Genomic DNA, 17,075 nt, shown 5'->3' on the forward strand with positions numbered 1-17,075 from the left:
GGTTACGTCTACTTGATTGTGTCCGTGGTCGTGCTGCTGGGTTCAGTTCGGTTACAGAAACTCCCTGTAGCACATTCCATCTGGATTCTAACGGCCTGGACCCCTTTCCCTGTACATCTGGGACCTATGGCTCTGAACCTAACACAGTGGAGCACACTTGGGCACGGCCCTGCCTGGCAATTTGATTGAACTTGCAACGCAATCTATCACAAGTTGTCTCAGTTTTTCATCCTTTTATTCCGCTTTTGATCAACATCAAGTTATGACAGAGAAACCATGAAAGTACAAATACCCTCCCTATCTAAACACTGGTGGTGTCGATCTCTCCCCAAGCCAAGCAGAGGCCTCCAGGTGTGATGAGGAGAGTGACCTTCCATATGATCACTTTTCAATCAATCAATCAATCAATCACGACACAAAATATTTGTCAGAATTATGGTGGGTGTGGCCTGTAATATTTTAGCATGTGATTGGATGATTGTTACTTTGAACATGAATATGTTTTGTTTGTTCATGACTATGAGTATAAGCTACTGAATAATAAATAAGTGCTGACTCATGTATTCATATATACTGTAAGCGGCTTCAACCTTTAACTTGGATTTGAATATTAAACATAGCCGCCAATGTTATTAAGAGAGACATCTGTATAAATATATATATATAATCTTGTTATATAATTATAAACACTGGTATACCAGCAATTTCTCCACTATGTATTAGTTAAGACAGTGTTTTTCAAACATTTATATTTTCCATTAAGAAACAAACAATGGGCCTTATCTCTATCATCTGTGAGCAGAGCAAATATGTTTTGACTTTCTTCACAGCCATTTCTGCGCTCAACACTGATATTGCAGCTTGAACAGGTCAACCAACCCTTTCTGAGACATACAAAAATGAGCTTCCTCATGTGGCTGGAAGTTTTCCTGAGGAGGGACGTATCATTTTTAATAAATACCTTTTTTTTGGACGACCCTAAAATCCCCTGCGGCGCAGACTTACCAAAACACTTAGTTTGATAAAGAGGGGACATTCCATTTCCCTGGAGATCACCCTCGTGGTTGTCCTAGTCTGAGTCAAGGTTTTACTTTCCTATTACCAAGTGTTTTGTCATCCAAACAAACCCCAATGTTACCTTTTATGGCCAAAAATAAGGACAATTATGTGTTTAAATACAGCTCGGCTGGTCTTTACTAGACTTCCTCTTTTGACAACCCGTGACCTTTAATGGCAGCATTTACAGTAAAGCAACGTCCGGGGTTTCTCAAAGCAATGAACCAAAGTAACACAGGCATCTTGTTTCAAAAATAGTTTATTAACAATGTTTATGCTTACTTAAACATCCACTACAACACTTTGTTTACAAAGCATTACAATGAGCTTTTATATAAATCTGGATCTGTATAATTCCAAATACTTCCAAAGAGAAATAGAGATTACACGACACTGAGCCAAAGCTGTTTTGCCGAGAACGGTGTCAGTTCTCGTGTATTTGCACACGGTGGTGTGTGGAGCGACGCTTTGCTCATGCATACATTGACATCATGAGGACACCTTTTTCGTTTTGCTGCATTGTTTGCATACATACAACTGCAGTGGACATGCTGTTTGTGATATGTTCGACGACGGGGCCCGTCGGAGGAGGCTGTTCCCAGGAATGCTTTCATCATTTGGCTGTACTTTCAAGCTGTGCACGCTTTTAACGGTCATATGGTGAAACGCCCTCCTGCACCCCCCCCCACCCCCGGGATCGAATCAAATGTTTTCACTTATCTTTATCATTCCTATTTCTGCCTTTCTTAGTGTGCTTCTTGTGGACAGTAGTTCATAGTTCAATTTAAATACCACTCTTATAAAAAAAGGTTATTGAGGCATTTTTTTTAAATATAGTCATATACTTGGCCAGCAGAGGGCATAACATCATAACAGAATTAAGAAACTTTTTTTTTTCCCCGTTTTAAACACCGAATCTATGTACCCGCCACGCCCGCTGACCCCTTATATTCCTCTGTTGGTTTGACGGATCACAAGGAGGCTGCACGCTGCATGCTACGCCGAAACGGCCCCCGAACGCTCATTACGAGGGACACATGGGCAGATGACCAAGAGGTGGAAAAAGGAATGCTCTGAAAAGTCTGTGCCAAAAGACACACAAAGCTTTTTAGGCTTTGGGGTTCAAGCCGTTAAACATTTCCAGGTTCACACTGAGTATTCTAGAAGCCACAACAAAGACGAATGGACTATAATCTGCGGGAAATACCACGGCGGTGGAAAATATTACCTTGAAATCCAGTATAAATTTCAACTGCCCCAAAGAGCTAATGCCACCAAATTACATTAATATTGAGAGAGGTAAATATTCAGACAAAAAAAGTCACAAAACAGCAATTCTCCACTTAACAAGTAGAACTTGATGCATGCTTGCTGTTGGCTCAGGAATGACAGCATCAAAGGGGGTCTTTTTTGTTTTGGGTGTATTTATACAGTTTATTCGGATAAGTAATAAAATCATACAAATTAAAAAGGAATTTGCCAAGAATGTGTTCCTGAACATTTCTCACAACACACAGGTGTAACCTGAGCAAACTGCAAAGATGCTACAGCCTTTACTGTCTGAACGCAATTTTAATATGCATCAGAAGATCAACCATTATGTTTGGCGGGGGAAAGCCGGGTATGTCCAGCGAGGATGGGCATACTTTGGTACGTTTGTTTTGTTGTTGTACTGGCATTCAAAGCACATCCACAGCATTTATCTTTGTGGGGGAAAAAAATAAAATAAAATAGCGGAAGGCAATCTTAACTAAATGAGCGTCATTAGGTTTGAGTATTGGGTCCCAAATCTGGACACACCAAAGGCACTGGTTGCCAGAGTGGAAAAGGCACTGGGAAAACAAACCCCTGCAAAAACAAACCTTCATGCTATCAGGAAAAACCCAAAAGAAAGAATGCTGCCCGACTGGAAAACATATGCAGCCATTAGGCAGCAAATAGGGCGAGATAAGCTCTGTCCTGCTCAGCACGCTGACTTGAATAACTCATTAATTGATTGGTATGACAACCACACTGCCGATCTCCGCCAGGATGAGGTAAGCACATGCACCCGCTATTAAAAAGAATTCCGTGGGCTTTGGCCTTAATTGGACTAGAGTTGTCCTGTGTTGGCTGTGTAATCTCCCCGCTGACCGTAACAGCCATTGTGCATAGTTCAGGCATATCGGCGTGTGTCTCGTTTGACCCGGTTCCGATTCCAAAATCTCGGCCCAACGTGCGTCTACGGTAAGGCGCCGTCAGGATGGGTGTACGTTCAATAGCCGGGTCCTGAATAGAACGGGAGGCTCAATCCTCTGTAGGTATAGTGTTGCAGAAGCAGCACGATAACAGATCCTGCCGCTGGTGTGAGCAGGTTGCTATGGGTGCGCAGATGTCTCCCACCGGCCGAAAAAAAAAAAAAGACGCAAACCTGTTTGTTGTGGCCGCACTCGGGTTTCACAACAACAACACCAACGTGGTGTGAAATGAGCTGGTGTGTGACAGAGAGCCCCCCCCCAAGTTCTACAATTTGCAATCCACGGAAAAACCACTAGACGGTGGTCAACAGAGTTACAGCATACAAACCAAAAAGGCACTGGCGCTCGAAGCCGAAAACACCCCTCCTCTTAGCGTTATTACTACAATTACAATGGGGGAAGCATGGGCAAGACTTGACTCAGGGATCATCTATACAAGCGAGGTTAAATACTGCTTGCCCTCATCTGTAGAACAAATATGTGCATTATTGTTTTTACAGGTAAGAAATACAGGTAGGGGAAATTAAAATTGTGCCATTTAAGTCAGCAAAAAAAAACAAAAAAAACAAAAACAAAAAACACACAGATTAACACATTCATTTCTAACCAATGTTATAATAAAGACAAAGTCTATTTTCCGTATGTGTCAGCACTGTGTTTCATTCTGCCACCTGCCTCCTATCGTAAAAGGTGAGATACAGTACGAAGACACCGTTTGGTAAAGGTCAGTCCTACTATTGTAACTTATATATATATTTTTTGCCTCCTCTTGGTCTTTCGACGTGCAGCGGCTCGACCGGCTGTCGGAGAGCTGCTCACAGCAGCAAGCAGCCGCTCCGTTTCTTGCGCTTGCGGACCTGCAGCGCCGCCCTGGTGGCCATTTCAAACACCTCCCGCACGCCGTCCTTCGTCTTGGCAGAGCACTCCAGGTAGCCGAAAGCGCTGATCCGGTTTGCCATGTCTCTGCCCTCCTCCGGCTTCACTGGTTCCTACGCAAACACAGATAAGACAATCAGACAAAAGCAGCCTGCTTTTACACCGTCAGGGATGCGCGATGCACGGAATGTGAATTAGGTGCCTTTCCATCAGCTGTTTCCAAATGCTCATGTTCCAGCGTTCAACGTCAATGGATGTCATTACAGTATTATAAGCTCATGCCGTGATTGTGGTATAACATGAACAAAGAAAAACAAAAAATAAAGAAAAAGACGATCAAATTGTTAATCCCTATTATGTGTATGACTATTATTAGTCAAGCGGAAAGTACCTGCTTCATCTTGGCCAGCTCCCTCCGTGTGTGCTCATCGTTCCTCAGGTCCTTCTTGTTCCCCACCAGTATGATTGGAACATTGGGACAGAAATGTTTCACCTCAGGCGTCCACTTTTCAGGAATATTTTCTGTCAGCGGAGGGATAAAAACGGGCTCAACACTCCGGAGGAACTATTAAAAAAAAAGGGCTTTGAGGGCCGAGCACACGCACGGGGGCCCTCCTGTGACAGATTGCTCAGCAGACTGCCCGGGGCAACGATGTTTTTAGCTCCACTAATCCTGCTTCCCATCAACCCCATTAAAGTATTAAACAAACAAACAACTTGCATACTTGACCCACCCCGAGTCCTCCAGCGGATTAAAAACAGGGAAGCAAATAATTAGACTAGCGCGGATCTCCTGTCACTGACCTAAACTGTCAGGGCTGTCGATGGAGAAGCACATGAGGATGACATCTGTGTCTGGGTAGGAGAGCGGCCTCAGCCTGTCGTAGTCCTCCTGCCCCGCGGTGTCCCACAGGGCCAGCTCCACCTGGAACACCCCAAAAGACACAGCGATACAATGGGTGGGGTTTGGAGACCTAAACATACACATTTCAGCAGCAGCAGCAGCAGCAGCAACACACACACACACACACACACACACACACACACACACACACACACACACACACACACTCCAATATTATCCTTGACTTAATGACTTAAGTCATTGATTTTGTGAGTTTTCTAAATTTGAGCGAGGTTAGCGAGAGTCGAGGTGAATCTTAGCAGTTTGATCATTTTGGGAAAGCTAACCTACTTTCCCCCCCACTGTCTACAGCAGGAGCTCTCAACCTTTTTTGGCTCACGTACCCATTTTTATGCGCCACAACTCTTGCACTTGGAGAATGTGCCCCATTTTCAGCTCCTTTTCCCCCTTTTATTATCATTTTGGAGCAGCCGCCGCTAATGTTATGCATTACAATTCACATTTAGGCTGATAAGCAACTGATTGAGGCTAACTAAGAATTATCTATCTTATTAGGAGAGTGACCTATCTAATAATCTATCTTAGTGTACTTTCAAAATTGAAAGTGCATTCCTGGCCAAAGCGTGGATACTCCATATTGCATAGGCAACTGTTCCATGTGAATTTGATTATCCCTTTGGCAACTTTTATTATATCATAGAGAATGGAGGGAGCTCCAAATGGATTATACACAAATTATGATACATGTCAAACCTATTCAACTACATTTTATTTGCATCAATACATCAGTTTTAGAAATGTCTTGCAACCCTGTGTGCGAATCAAGTCACATGGGGTCATGACCCCAAGTTTGAGAAATTTCTGGTCTATTCCTTGAAAATAAATGATGCCCGCAGATTGACTTTGGGTGGGATACGTGTATTAAGCTGCTCTTTCTGAACTTGCATTGCGGCTTGAAATCCTTTCATGCCAAATAATTGTGATCTTTTTCTTTTTGAATCTTCAATCTGGTAACTTGAGGGTCTGGCTTTGTCAGCTTCAGTAGCAAAGGAGTACCGAGCGTTGAATCAGCACAAAACGCCTGAAGAACCTTCACCAAACTTCCCCAAAAAAGATGAGGAATCCACTATTGGGATTTGAAGCACTCTTTTTCATTTGTGCTGCAGCTCTGTACCAATCACCATAAATCTCTTTAATGTTGGCAGTATCCTCAAAATTAACACGGGGACACTGCTTATCCAGTCGCACCATTGACAAATTCAATTAGTACAACTGGGAGATCAGCAAGCATCGGTAACCTTCTTTCGTAATGGGGAGAATTAACCGCAAGGTTTCAGTCAAGCTGCCTCACTGAAACAAAAAAATAAAAATAACCAACACTTGAATGATGGTGATTTTAAAATAAATAAATAAATAAATAAATAAATAAATATGTAGTGAGGGTTGTTTTTACTGCAATGTCTGTGTAGTCAGTCTCTCTGACTGACGTTTTCAGTTTGCCTATTGGTAAGTACCCATGAGCAATTAGTCAGTTTTTATCCGTGGGTGTAAAGGTGTGGGTGTATTCCCAATTGTGAAAAATCCTTAAATAACACTGCACAGAGGCAGTGGGTAGAAGGCCACTCTACACTGTTGTTCCCTCCAGACTACTAGGGAGGATCAGGACAAACCAGCTATTTTTAGAATCTGTCCGATTCAGCGGAGGTGAGGATGGCGACAGAGAATGCTACTTACCCCACGGGGCAACAACTCACATTTAGGCTCTGACAAAAGAGAACAGAAATCAAATCCTGCTGGCTCTATAAAGGGTAGTTCTTATGGGGCTGCGGGCCCCCCCACAGAGCTGGCGGGGGGGCTGCCTGGAGCTGCAGATTTTATTTCAAACAAAATCATCAGCATCCAGACTGATGTCCAGGCAAAGATCCCCAAGTTGATATTTCCTGAGCAGAACATAACAGCTCACCCTGATCCCACTGACCCCGTTGGCCTGTCCAGAGCAGGAAATGAGGAACGCTTAGGAGGAGGAAGGTCCCCGTCTGTACGGGAAACCGGGGGTAGAGTCATTTCCTGTTTTGCCAAGTGCTGATTCTGTAGTGGTCGGTCAGTAGGAGAGAACAAAGCCCTTTGACATAACAAGCCATCTGCTGCTTGGACACTGGCCCCTACTGACCAACTCCCCATGACTCAAATCCCAGGCAGACGTCACACACTCAAAAACAAAGCTTCATACAAAGGCCTTCTGTGGCAACTTTCAAAGAAACAGACCTCCTTATAAACTGCAGCGCTCAGCTTGTTTCACTGTTTACCGTGTGTGTAACGGTTGGCCTTCAATTCATTTACTTTACGGATCTAAAGTTCAAAACTTTATTGGATGACTTCCAGGACACTCACGGCATTTTTTGAACCAAGGCCTTAAAATACAATGTTGGTTCCGATCAGTCATAATCGATCATGGCACGACCTCACTGCGCGGGCGTCACTGTTGAGAAACCTACCGTTTTGCCATTGAGTCCAATGGGGCAAACGTGTAAACCTTGAAAAATGTTTAATCTCCCTTTGGGAAAAGGGGAAACTCACATTATAGCCCTATGTTTCTTAGTGTATTATTTTAAAATGTTTTGACTAACAGTAATATCACATTTTATTTGAAACATCCAAAGCGTGACATAAGCCACAGCAGGTTGCCAGTCAGAAGTGACACAACGTCCTGTTTCTAGTCTCTTACGTGAGCGCGGAAGTCGCTTTAAGAGCTGAAAAACTTGATGAAACACTTGTTTTTTTGGTTTGTGCTGTGACAGTTAGAAATGATGGAAGCCAACATCTCCATGAGTCCTGGGTTGAAAGACAGCAAACCTATCCTTTAAGAGTGTCCAGTTGAGCTGCCGCGTGCGGTACGCCTGCATGCCTCGCGTCCTGCGGAGTGTACAAACCTGTTTTCCGTCAACCTCAATATCGGCGATGTAGTTCTCAAACACCGTCGGCACATAGACTTCAGGGAATTGGTCTTTACTGAAGACGATGAGAAGACAGGTTTTTCCACATGCTCCATCCCCCACGATCACCAGCTTCTTCCTGATGGCCGCCATCTCTGCGGGGAAACGAGAACAAGAGAAGAACGCTGTGTGTCAGAATGTTACTGAGTGGAAGTGACTACTGTATTGGCAGCCTGCAGGCACTTAAAAAGACAGAAACATTAAACCTTCCCGTTTCCAAAATCAACAGCACAGTCACAACTGTTTTTCTTTCCTTTATTGCATGTTTATCAGCTCCTATAAGGTTGTAGAGGTTATACGGTTGCAATTATTTTCAGAATCAATAGTTCAACTCGTCAACTTTACCATTATTAGAATTTTTTTTTTTTAAAGTACAAAAAATATTAACAATTCTTTTATATATATATATATATATATATATATATATATATATATATATATATATATATATATATATATATATATATATATATATATATATATATATCTATCTCAAATTTGGCTTCCATTGATCTCCTATCTCAAAGAAGACTAAGTTACTTCCATGTTCCACTGTCCAAGTTATACCATTTGTCTAGCAGGTATGGGTTTCGTTGTTTTTCTGCATTAACGTATGCTGTCTGCTCTGTTACAGATCTAAAATCTGACGATAAAATATAAAAGCAATCACAAGTCATCTGAAAAAGTGAATTTTCAAAATTAACCCGGTGGTCCAAAACATAACTTGAAGAATATTAGAATATGCAACAAAGATGAGGAACCTGCAAAGCGACTTAAAATAAAGACTTTTTTTTTGCACACAATTCTGTTATTCAAATTTCAAACAATGATTGCTTAACCTTATTTTACCTGCTTTTCTGTTTAGCCCACCGATTATAAATGACGAGTTTCACCCCTAACGGCGAAAATAAATATTGATCGGGACAGAAACCGCGTGAGAGAAAAGCGACTCCTTTCTCGTGACTAGGAACAGGGGCTCGGATGCAAAGCAAAGACTGTGTATTGTCTGACGGGAGCAGCGACGCATCACATCCCCACCACGCCCTGAGGCGGGAACACGCCCGTTGAAGCAAACGTGGCGAGAGAAAAAACAGACAGCTGCTATGGCAGACCTTGAATCCCAAATGCCAAAACTAGATTACAGAGACTACCCACTGAGAGGAGATAGCAGACAGGGGAGGGGGCGGGGGATAAGAAAAGCCGGGGACACGGAGGAATGTACTATCAGGCCATTCCCTCCCCGCCTCCTGCCAGCTCGTTTCCCTTCGCAGTTTGAGGCGAGGTGAGCTGCGGTCCCCGGTGAAAGACCAAACACCATTCCACTGTTTACCCCTCAGATGCCGCGTTCTATCGCTTTGGTCTTATCTTCGAGACATAGTCAAACAAGTCCTGATCGTTTCAGAAATAAGGGAACAAGAAAGACGAGTAAGTAAATCTGTTGCGTATGTCACGAAAATATTAAACAATGAGGTCTCGGAAACAAAAGCGGAGTGGTGTGGTCCCCAGTTCAAACAAGAGCGGGTTGGGCTTTGGGTGGATCTACACTATGTAGGTGAGGTTTCTACAGAGAAAATGTTAAGTATTACCAAAAAACGAAATAAATCCAATTTGGTCATAAAAGAACAAAAACAATTTTTTTTAAATAATAAAAAAATAGGTCATCCAAGACTCAAAATGGACTGAAATTTAATTGAAAACCGTTCCCATACCTTGACTTAAGCATGTCGTGTTTCCGTTTCCTTTTAAAAATTGTGCTCGAACAAAACTGAAATAGTTTTCCTAAAATAGAGGAAAATTTAAATAAGCAAGAATAATGACTAAGAAAGAACAGACGCGACCTCATGACGCTGGAACGATAAGGGTACACACTGCAAGGGCTTTCCCACCGTGGTAAACATTGCAGGAAGCAGGAACTTGCTTTGCGGTACTTGGGAACTTAGGCCTTTTTCCACAGGAGGAACCGAGTTTACAAATCGGTTCCACTTCTTGTAATACTGGACAATGCTGACAGGTCAAACGCCAGCAATGCGAGGATGTTCAGGCACACTAAATGAGATTCTAAAAGACCGGTAAACAGCTGGTTAAATCAAAGCCATTCAGGCTTTCTGCGATTTACAGCAAAATGAAAGAAGTCAGACACGGATGCATCATCGGCAACCATTCAGTTTTGCCTCAGGCCAGAATGGCCGACACTTTGCCGTCTTCCGCTGAAAAAATAAAAATAAAACATGATCCGACATTGCAATCATATGAACCAGATCACCCTGCATTTCTTCAAAAACGATCTTCCCCGGAGGAGCCGCTGGTTTCGCTGCCGCCCATGTGGGCTGCGTGGGAACGAGTGAGCAGTGTGGCTGATGGATGAGCCGGAGATGCATCCGCCTGAAGCCACTGTGCATAGTCATTTGGTTCTCCACCTCATTCACTTTGGGCCAGACAGTCTTGACAGCAACTCCCTTCACTTATCAGGGGAAATTCATCTTTCTGCACTGCAGGCCAGAGTTTAATTCGAGCCATTCTTGGTCAATGCCATGGAAATTCTCTTCCACCTAATCGGCTTTCATGGCTTTAAGCAGGTGCGTGAAAGGATAAATCATCTCATTCCCAATTTGGCATCGCTTCATCAGTTACACCGTTTTTTTTTTTTTTGGTTTTGTTTTTGTTTTTTTTACACCAAAATTAGCGCGTCTACCAGAACTGATAAATACCCGTGACTATTGCAGAGTTATTTGTCCCGGGAATAAAACCCGGGGTGCAACCTTTCCCACCAAGGACAAATTCCAGATGTGAGCGGGTGTTACCGGGTTTTTGGCGCAGTGGAAAAAGGGTATTTGTTTTAGGGTCCACTTAAGATGTTTGTAATCACTTTTAAATGCATTAAAGGGTAGCCCTCCTCTCCCGGCCCCACCCATGAACACCTTCTGGGCACGGGGACAACCTGGGCATTGGGACAGGCGTCCCGCAGAAAGGCCTCCTTGTTAGCTCTGACGCTGGATTCTCTCTCTTTGAAATTCATTTTGATGCTTATTCCGCTATGGTTAGGTTACGTGGCCTGTGTGCGGGCGTTTACATGTCCGTTAACATTACACGACACACATGCTCAACGCTACCCATGTGAGGTGGACATAGCAAGGTCCATGTCCTGTGCGGTACTGTCCACCAGTTTGTCAATGGAAGTATTTGTGTATGGCGAGACCGTGTTGTTCCTCCTTATGACTCAACAATTACTGGAAATCTTTCAAATGACTCGTGCCTTTGTCTTTCCCCGACCGACCGCTTTTGTTCTGCCGGGCAAAGTTTATCTTTATATTTGTCGCGTGGTGCAGCTGTTTTGGCGGCAAACATCCCACCTGAACATTTAAATGCAGGTCGGGTGTTGAAGATCCGAACTGCATCAGAATCTTATGCCACATAGGAGGTTGAATTGTGTGCAATCTAAAAAAGATGCATCCGATACCATCTTTTCTTGTGAGGGTTTCCATTCAAAGGAATTACGTCCAATTTGCATTGGAGGAGAAATTAAAACAGAATGGGAACACGTGAAAGCGGCAAAACACTAGAGATTGCAGCCTCATTTCTTGCAAGCGTCAGGTGGGGTTCAGGAGGGATACGAAGAGCTAATTTGAGGACTCTGCTGTCACCCGGCTCCCTTTTCAACCACAGACCTGATACAAAGCCCACGCCAATGCAGTCGTGCAATCACTTTAGCGCTGCTGTGGAACACGTTTCTCCGATAAATTCCTTCAGTCAGCGGCAGCTGCTCACTCTGAAGTCCTGTAGTCATCATTCCCCTTTCTGCTTTTGTCACAGTGGTATTAGCAGTTAAAGTTTTTTTTTTTGTTTTTTTTCCCAGGGAATGGAACTCACAAAGCTGTCGATTTGAATTTAGAGCTGCTGAACCAATGTGGGATAAATACTTTCTTACTTCCTAAGGTTTGTCTAAGTTGATTATCTTGCAGCAGCAGCAGCAGCAGCAGCAGCAGCACACACACACACACACACACACACACACACACACACACACACACACACACACACACACACACACACACACACACACACACACACACACACACACACACAATAATTAGAATCTCTTATAATATCTTCAAGAAATATCTTTCTTGGCTTTTAAATGCACCAGATCTATTTTTACATTTTAATTTCAGGAAGTGACTGTATTCCCCAAAGGCTGAATTGTGGTTATCGCACACATCTTACTTTAAACACGTCTACCCAATGTGACATTTAGGTTGGAACGCAGAGAACAATTAAAAGGCGGAATTCTGAATTCCCTCCATTTGCAGTGTTTCGGAGAGTAATTGTGTGACGCATGGGCCTTCTGCGAGCTAGACGGGGGACAGGCTGAACTTTCTGGTGTTTGAAAAGCAAAGCGCTGGGGAGACAGAAGCGCAGAGGAGGTCCCGGAGGCTAACTCTGTGAAACAAAACACAGCGCTTCCTGTTCTGCGGAGGCCGGGCGGGGCGCCGGGGCCGGCGTGCTGTTTGGACGAGCCTCAGCGGAGCAGGGAGAAGGAGGCGGCGGCTGCCAGAGGCCATGCCGTGAGACACGCACACACACACACACACACACACACACACACACACACACACACACACACACACACACACACACACACACACACACACACACACACACACACACACACACACACACACACACACACACACACAATTAAATTCCTGGGGCATAATGAGGAACCTCTCGCTACACTGGTAGACGGGAAAAACTTTACATGCCATTTGTCCCATAGAGAAACTATACTGTAGTAAGTCACAGAGGGCGGATGCACTTGACCTAGAAAGTAAAATTATATTAAAATCACGGTTAGTAGAGCCGCCACAATCTTTACATAACCCCCCTGATCCCAATTATTTGAGAAGATTGCAATCTTTTTGTAAAATTGTTAAGCTACCACAGTCATATGCTCCCATCCGTGAGTTTCCATCGGGGTGGGTTGAGAAAAACCCAAAGTTTTATGTTCCAATCACTAATGCCAATAAATGTCTCTTCTGCAATAGGTAGATATTCATTACTACAAATTATATTTTATGCCACTATTAAATGGGCATGAAATTTAAAAAAATCAATCGTAATTATTTGTATGACAATTAATCATCAACTAAGATGAGTAATGAATAAAGAAAATGTAAGAGGTTAGTCCCTCTAATGTATGGCTTGTAACACACACGCACACACACACACCCTTTCATGAGTCATGCTAAAAGGGTGAAAACATAATCAAGCAAAACCATGGCCTCAACGCTGCTGAATAAAAGGAAAATCCTGTTTTTGGGGAAGCCATGTTTTAATTTTGACATGTACACAATAAAACATGCCATGTCGATGATGAAAGATAGTTGGAATATTAAAACCTCCATCAGGGTTTATCTTGAATGAGGGTTGACCTCTACTGTCAGTTCTACTGTCATGATCTTATCATGCTAAATAAATAACAAGAAAACTAAGTAAAAAATATCAAGTATTACACCTTTTAAATACATTTAGCTGCAAAAATAACTTCAAATACAAGGCTTTAATGTAAGAACATGTCAAAAATCAATTGCATTAAAAAATAAACGTGTGTCAAAGTCATTAAGAAGATGACAATCAAGCAATTCCATGGATGCATTAAATGGCTCTTTTCATATTCAAGAACGCCATTATTACGTCTTTCATTACACAATGAGTGTGTGTGTGTGTGTGTGTGTGTGTGTGCGCATCTCTAGCCCTGCGTCCTCGTTGCGCACAAGCACACGTTGGCTTCTGCGTTTTCGACTCGATAGACTTTCGGCGCCAGAGACATTGACAGACTAAACAGCCCCAGTGACCAGAGATGAGTAAAGCACGTCCATGATGTAAGAGGAAACAGGGAGGCTTTACTCACCGGGAAGCAATGTGTCCCTCAAAACTGTGCAACAGTCTGTCTGTCTGTCTGTCTGTCTCTCCCCTCCCTCTCTCTCCCTCACTCTCTCTGGGTTCAGGGAGGGAGGGAGGGAGATGCAACGAGCATGACATCGGAGGAAGGGCCAGCTTGGAACTCGAAGGATTCATGCAGCCGTGGAATCAACAACAAGCCGCGCGGCAACCGGAGCGCGCGCATGCTGGAAGACCAACATCTCTGAAAAGAAAACACGGGGCTCTTTCGTTCAGACACGACGGGAAGAGAATCGGGGGTCCCGCGGATAAGCAAATCCTTCCACACGACTCCAAAATATTCTGTTCCCTCCGAATCAGCTGCCAGGGGACACTCCTTGTTATCCATTTTGTTTGCCCTACACCCCCAACTTTGGGAGTCGCGGATCAGATGAAAAACGTTGACGAGTCACATCCTGTTTTATTTTGTGTTTTTTATTATTATACACGCAGGGAAAGCATTGCTCCGAGTTATTCGTTTAGTGGCCGTTTACTGATTTGTCTTTTTATGCCCTTGATCATGTCGACGTTCACTCTGTGATAGAAGCACATTTAATCTAGACCAAACTAGTCAGCACCCAGTCTAACGTGTTCCATGGGCTTTTTGTTGTTGTTTGGAATAAGGAATGACTGTAGAGGCTGGCCGAGACAATAGGACAAAGTTCACTCGCTGGCAAAAAACTGTGTCTGGGAAACGTTGACACCAGTTTACCCGCAGCAGCATAATTCCTTTCCACCGATATCAAACAAGTTGTTGAGAGCATGTGCTCCCAAACCCCAAACACTGATCATCAAAATAAGTCAATTAATTGCCCAGTAAATCCCCCTATACACAATAACGACCAATAATCATTCAGTGTGTGGATTCCTCCTTAATTCAGTTTTGCTGCCGCTTTAAAAAGGTTAGGAATCACATCCCACCTCGCAGAGCAAAAACATGTACCGTTCCGAATTGAAGTGCTGACATGAAACAACAAACGTTAAGCCCGTCAGTGTGTCGCAATTGCTGAAATATATTTCGCAGATCCAAATCGGCTTCAGGGCCATATGTCAGAAACAAACAAACAAGCTCTTTATATACAGTTCCACAGACTCAAACAATGAGTCCAAAGCTGGTTTTGTTCCGCATGCGCTGCCTAGTAAAGAGCTGCCCAACACACAAACGTCAGACTTTATTAGAACTGCGAAAAGAAACGACACAAATGACAATGGAGTATTATTTAATTTGACTGTTTATTGCTGTAGACCGCGTGACTCGTTTTGGCTCTGTAGCCGTGCTGTTCGCACGGACAGAAGGGTCGCTCTCAGTGGAAAATACATGCCATACAAGTCTATGCAATTGGTCACATTGTCCCGGCATTCTTAAATTACAAATGTTGGGTGCCGGTACGTTTTCCTGGCGATAACCTACATTTTCAAAATCCGCCATCACCCAAAGCCAACACTTGTGGATACTTGCATCCTGGGGAGAGCTGCTGAGAGGAAACTGGGGCAAAGCGAGAGCCCCCCGCGAAGCCACATAAAGACCCACAGAGCAGGTCGCCACTCTGCCCGTCCTCTCATTTCAAGGTGCGGGCTGGGAAAGTGCCGGATCGCGCCGAGAGGAGAGGCAACTCATGGCTCTGCGGCCGCCGCTTCCACGGCTGAATGAGGCCTCACCAGATTTACAGCTTTGAGGCCTCGCGGGCGTTACATCACTTTTCCAGCAGGAAACCCCCCCCCCCCCCACACACACACACCTGAACAAAATGCAAGGCACGACCAAGAAAGTTTAGAAATTAAATATCCAAGGAGACATGTCCAACAGTAAACTGCACCTTATCCGTCTTTACTTCTCCCTAATTAACCTGGCCATGTAGACAGTGGTACAGCCAATTAGGGCTGGGTTTATGTTTTTATATATATATATATATATATATATATATATACACACACACACACACACACATACATACATACATACATACATACATACACACACATTCTGAACTTTATACTTTTAGCGGTTATAATAAGGTAATTTACCAACGGTTATCTCTGGTGGTCGGACTCAGATCTAGGGCAGGGCGACATTGACCACATCAAATATCACAACATTCTCCGGCAAACACCTCTCGGTGTCGGTAATCGTACGACATATTCATACAGATACACACCATAAGTATGAGGGGGGGGAGGGGGGGACACTCATTAGTCACTGTGGGTATCATTATGGCCAAGCCGGTGCGGGCAGCAAGAACAGTCTACGAAGTTCGGAAGATGACGCCGACTTTACGGTTACGCAGCCTCCTTGCGAGAACGGGAAAAGACCTCAACTTCACTGTGTCGCGATACGACGCCGGCCGTCGTGTCGCGATACGGCGTCGATATACCGCGGCCGGGGCCAGCCCTCGCCCCGCGTTTCGGACACGTTGTACTTCACTTTCGAGCTGGACGCGATGAAGCAACAGTTTGCCGGGGGGGGGGGGGATAAATCCAAAAAAACAACCCCAAAAACAACAACAACAACACGCCCTGCTGCGAACTCCGTGTACTGGGTGTTCAGCCCACACGCCGGACCGCGGGGATCAGGTTTTTTTGGGTTTTTTTTTTTTTTTTTTTTTAAACAAAACACCCCAAACGCCGCCGTTTAAATTCACGCACTTCGTTTCTCCAACCGAAGAAACTTAAGCGCAACACACACACAGCGTCTCAGACTCGTCATCGATGGCAAAACGCGCCGCCACAAAAGCCCAGAATGCAACACGTTTTCACTTCGAAATTACCTTTCGTCAGCCTGCGAAGTCGAATTTGTTTTTTTGTTGTTGTTGTTGTTGTTGTTGTTCTGCTTCCGTATGATTATCGTTCTTGGCGGATTTAAGTCCCCTCCACTCGCGCTTCCTCCCGGATCGCGACACCACCGCCGACCTGCCGCAGCGTCCGCTTCGCTCCACACGGTGGACGGCTGAGCAGCGCGCAGGCCACGCCCCCGGGTCAGGGATGACATCATCCGTAGTACAGTCACGCTACGAGAGGTGGGAAAACGACTCCCCCCCCCCCCCCCCCCCCAAAAAAAGAGGTAGGGCTGCGAGTACGATTTTCTCTCAAATGCCAGACTCTCACCTTCTTTTT

General features: G+C 44.2%; 1 protein-coding gene across 1 annotated transcript; it reads right to left on the bottom strand.

Moving 5' to 3' along the window:
- Positions 1-1,321: 1,321 nt before the first annotated feature.
- LOC307230432 (rho-related GTP-binding protein RhoA-D) lies at positions 1,322-16,885 on the bottom strand. The gene is made up of 5 exons (XM_080000827.1): positions 16,730-16,885; positions 7,965-8,122; positions 4,974-5,094; positions 4,561-4,691; positions 1,322-4,282 (listed from the first exon to the last, which is right to left on the bottom strand). The coding sequence occupies exons 2-5, from the start codon at positions 8,118-8,120 to the stop codon at positions 4,109-4,111; spliced, it is 582 nt and encodes a 193-aa protein (XP_079856953.1). The 5' UTR covers positions 8,121-8,122; positions 16,730-16,885; the 3' UTR covers positions 1,322-4,108.
- Positions 16,886-17,075: the final 190 nt, after the last annotated feature.

This window comes from Zeus faber, assembly GCF_960531495.2.
Source record: "Zeus faber genome assembly, chromosome: 5".
Taxonomy (NCBI): domain Eukaryota; kingdom Metazoa; phylum Chordata; class Actinopteri; order Zeiformes; family Zeidae; genus Zeus; species Zeus faber.

Bases quoted from the DNA above. Each gene is read 5' to 3' on its own strand.
- LOC307230432 (XM_080000827.1), bottom strand. From the start codon at position 8,120: ATGGCGGCCATCAGGAAGAAGCTGGTGATCGTGGGGGATGGAGCATGT. The intron at 5,095-7,964 runs GTTTGTACACTC...GGGGTGTTCCAG, and splicing joins TTGAGGTTGACGGAAAACAG to GTGGAGCTGGCCCTGTGGGA. The intron at 4,692-4,973 runs GTCAGTGACAGG...CTCCGCTGACAG, and splicing joins CGACAGCCCTGACAGTTTAG to AAAATATTCCTGAAAAGTGG.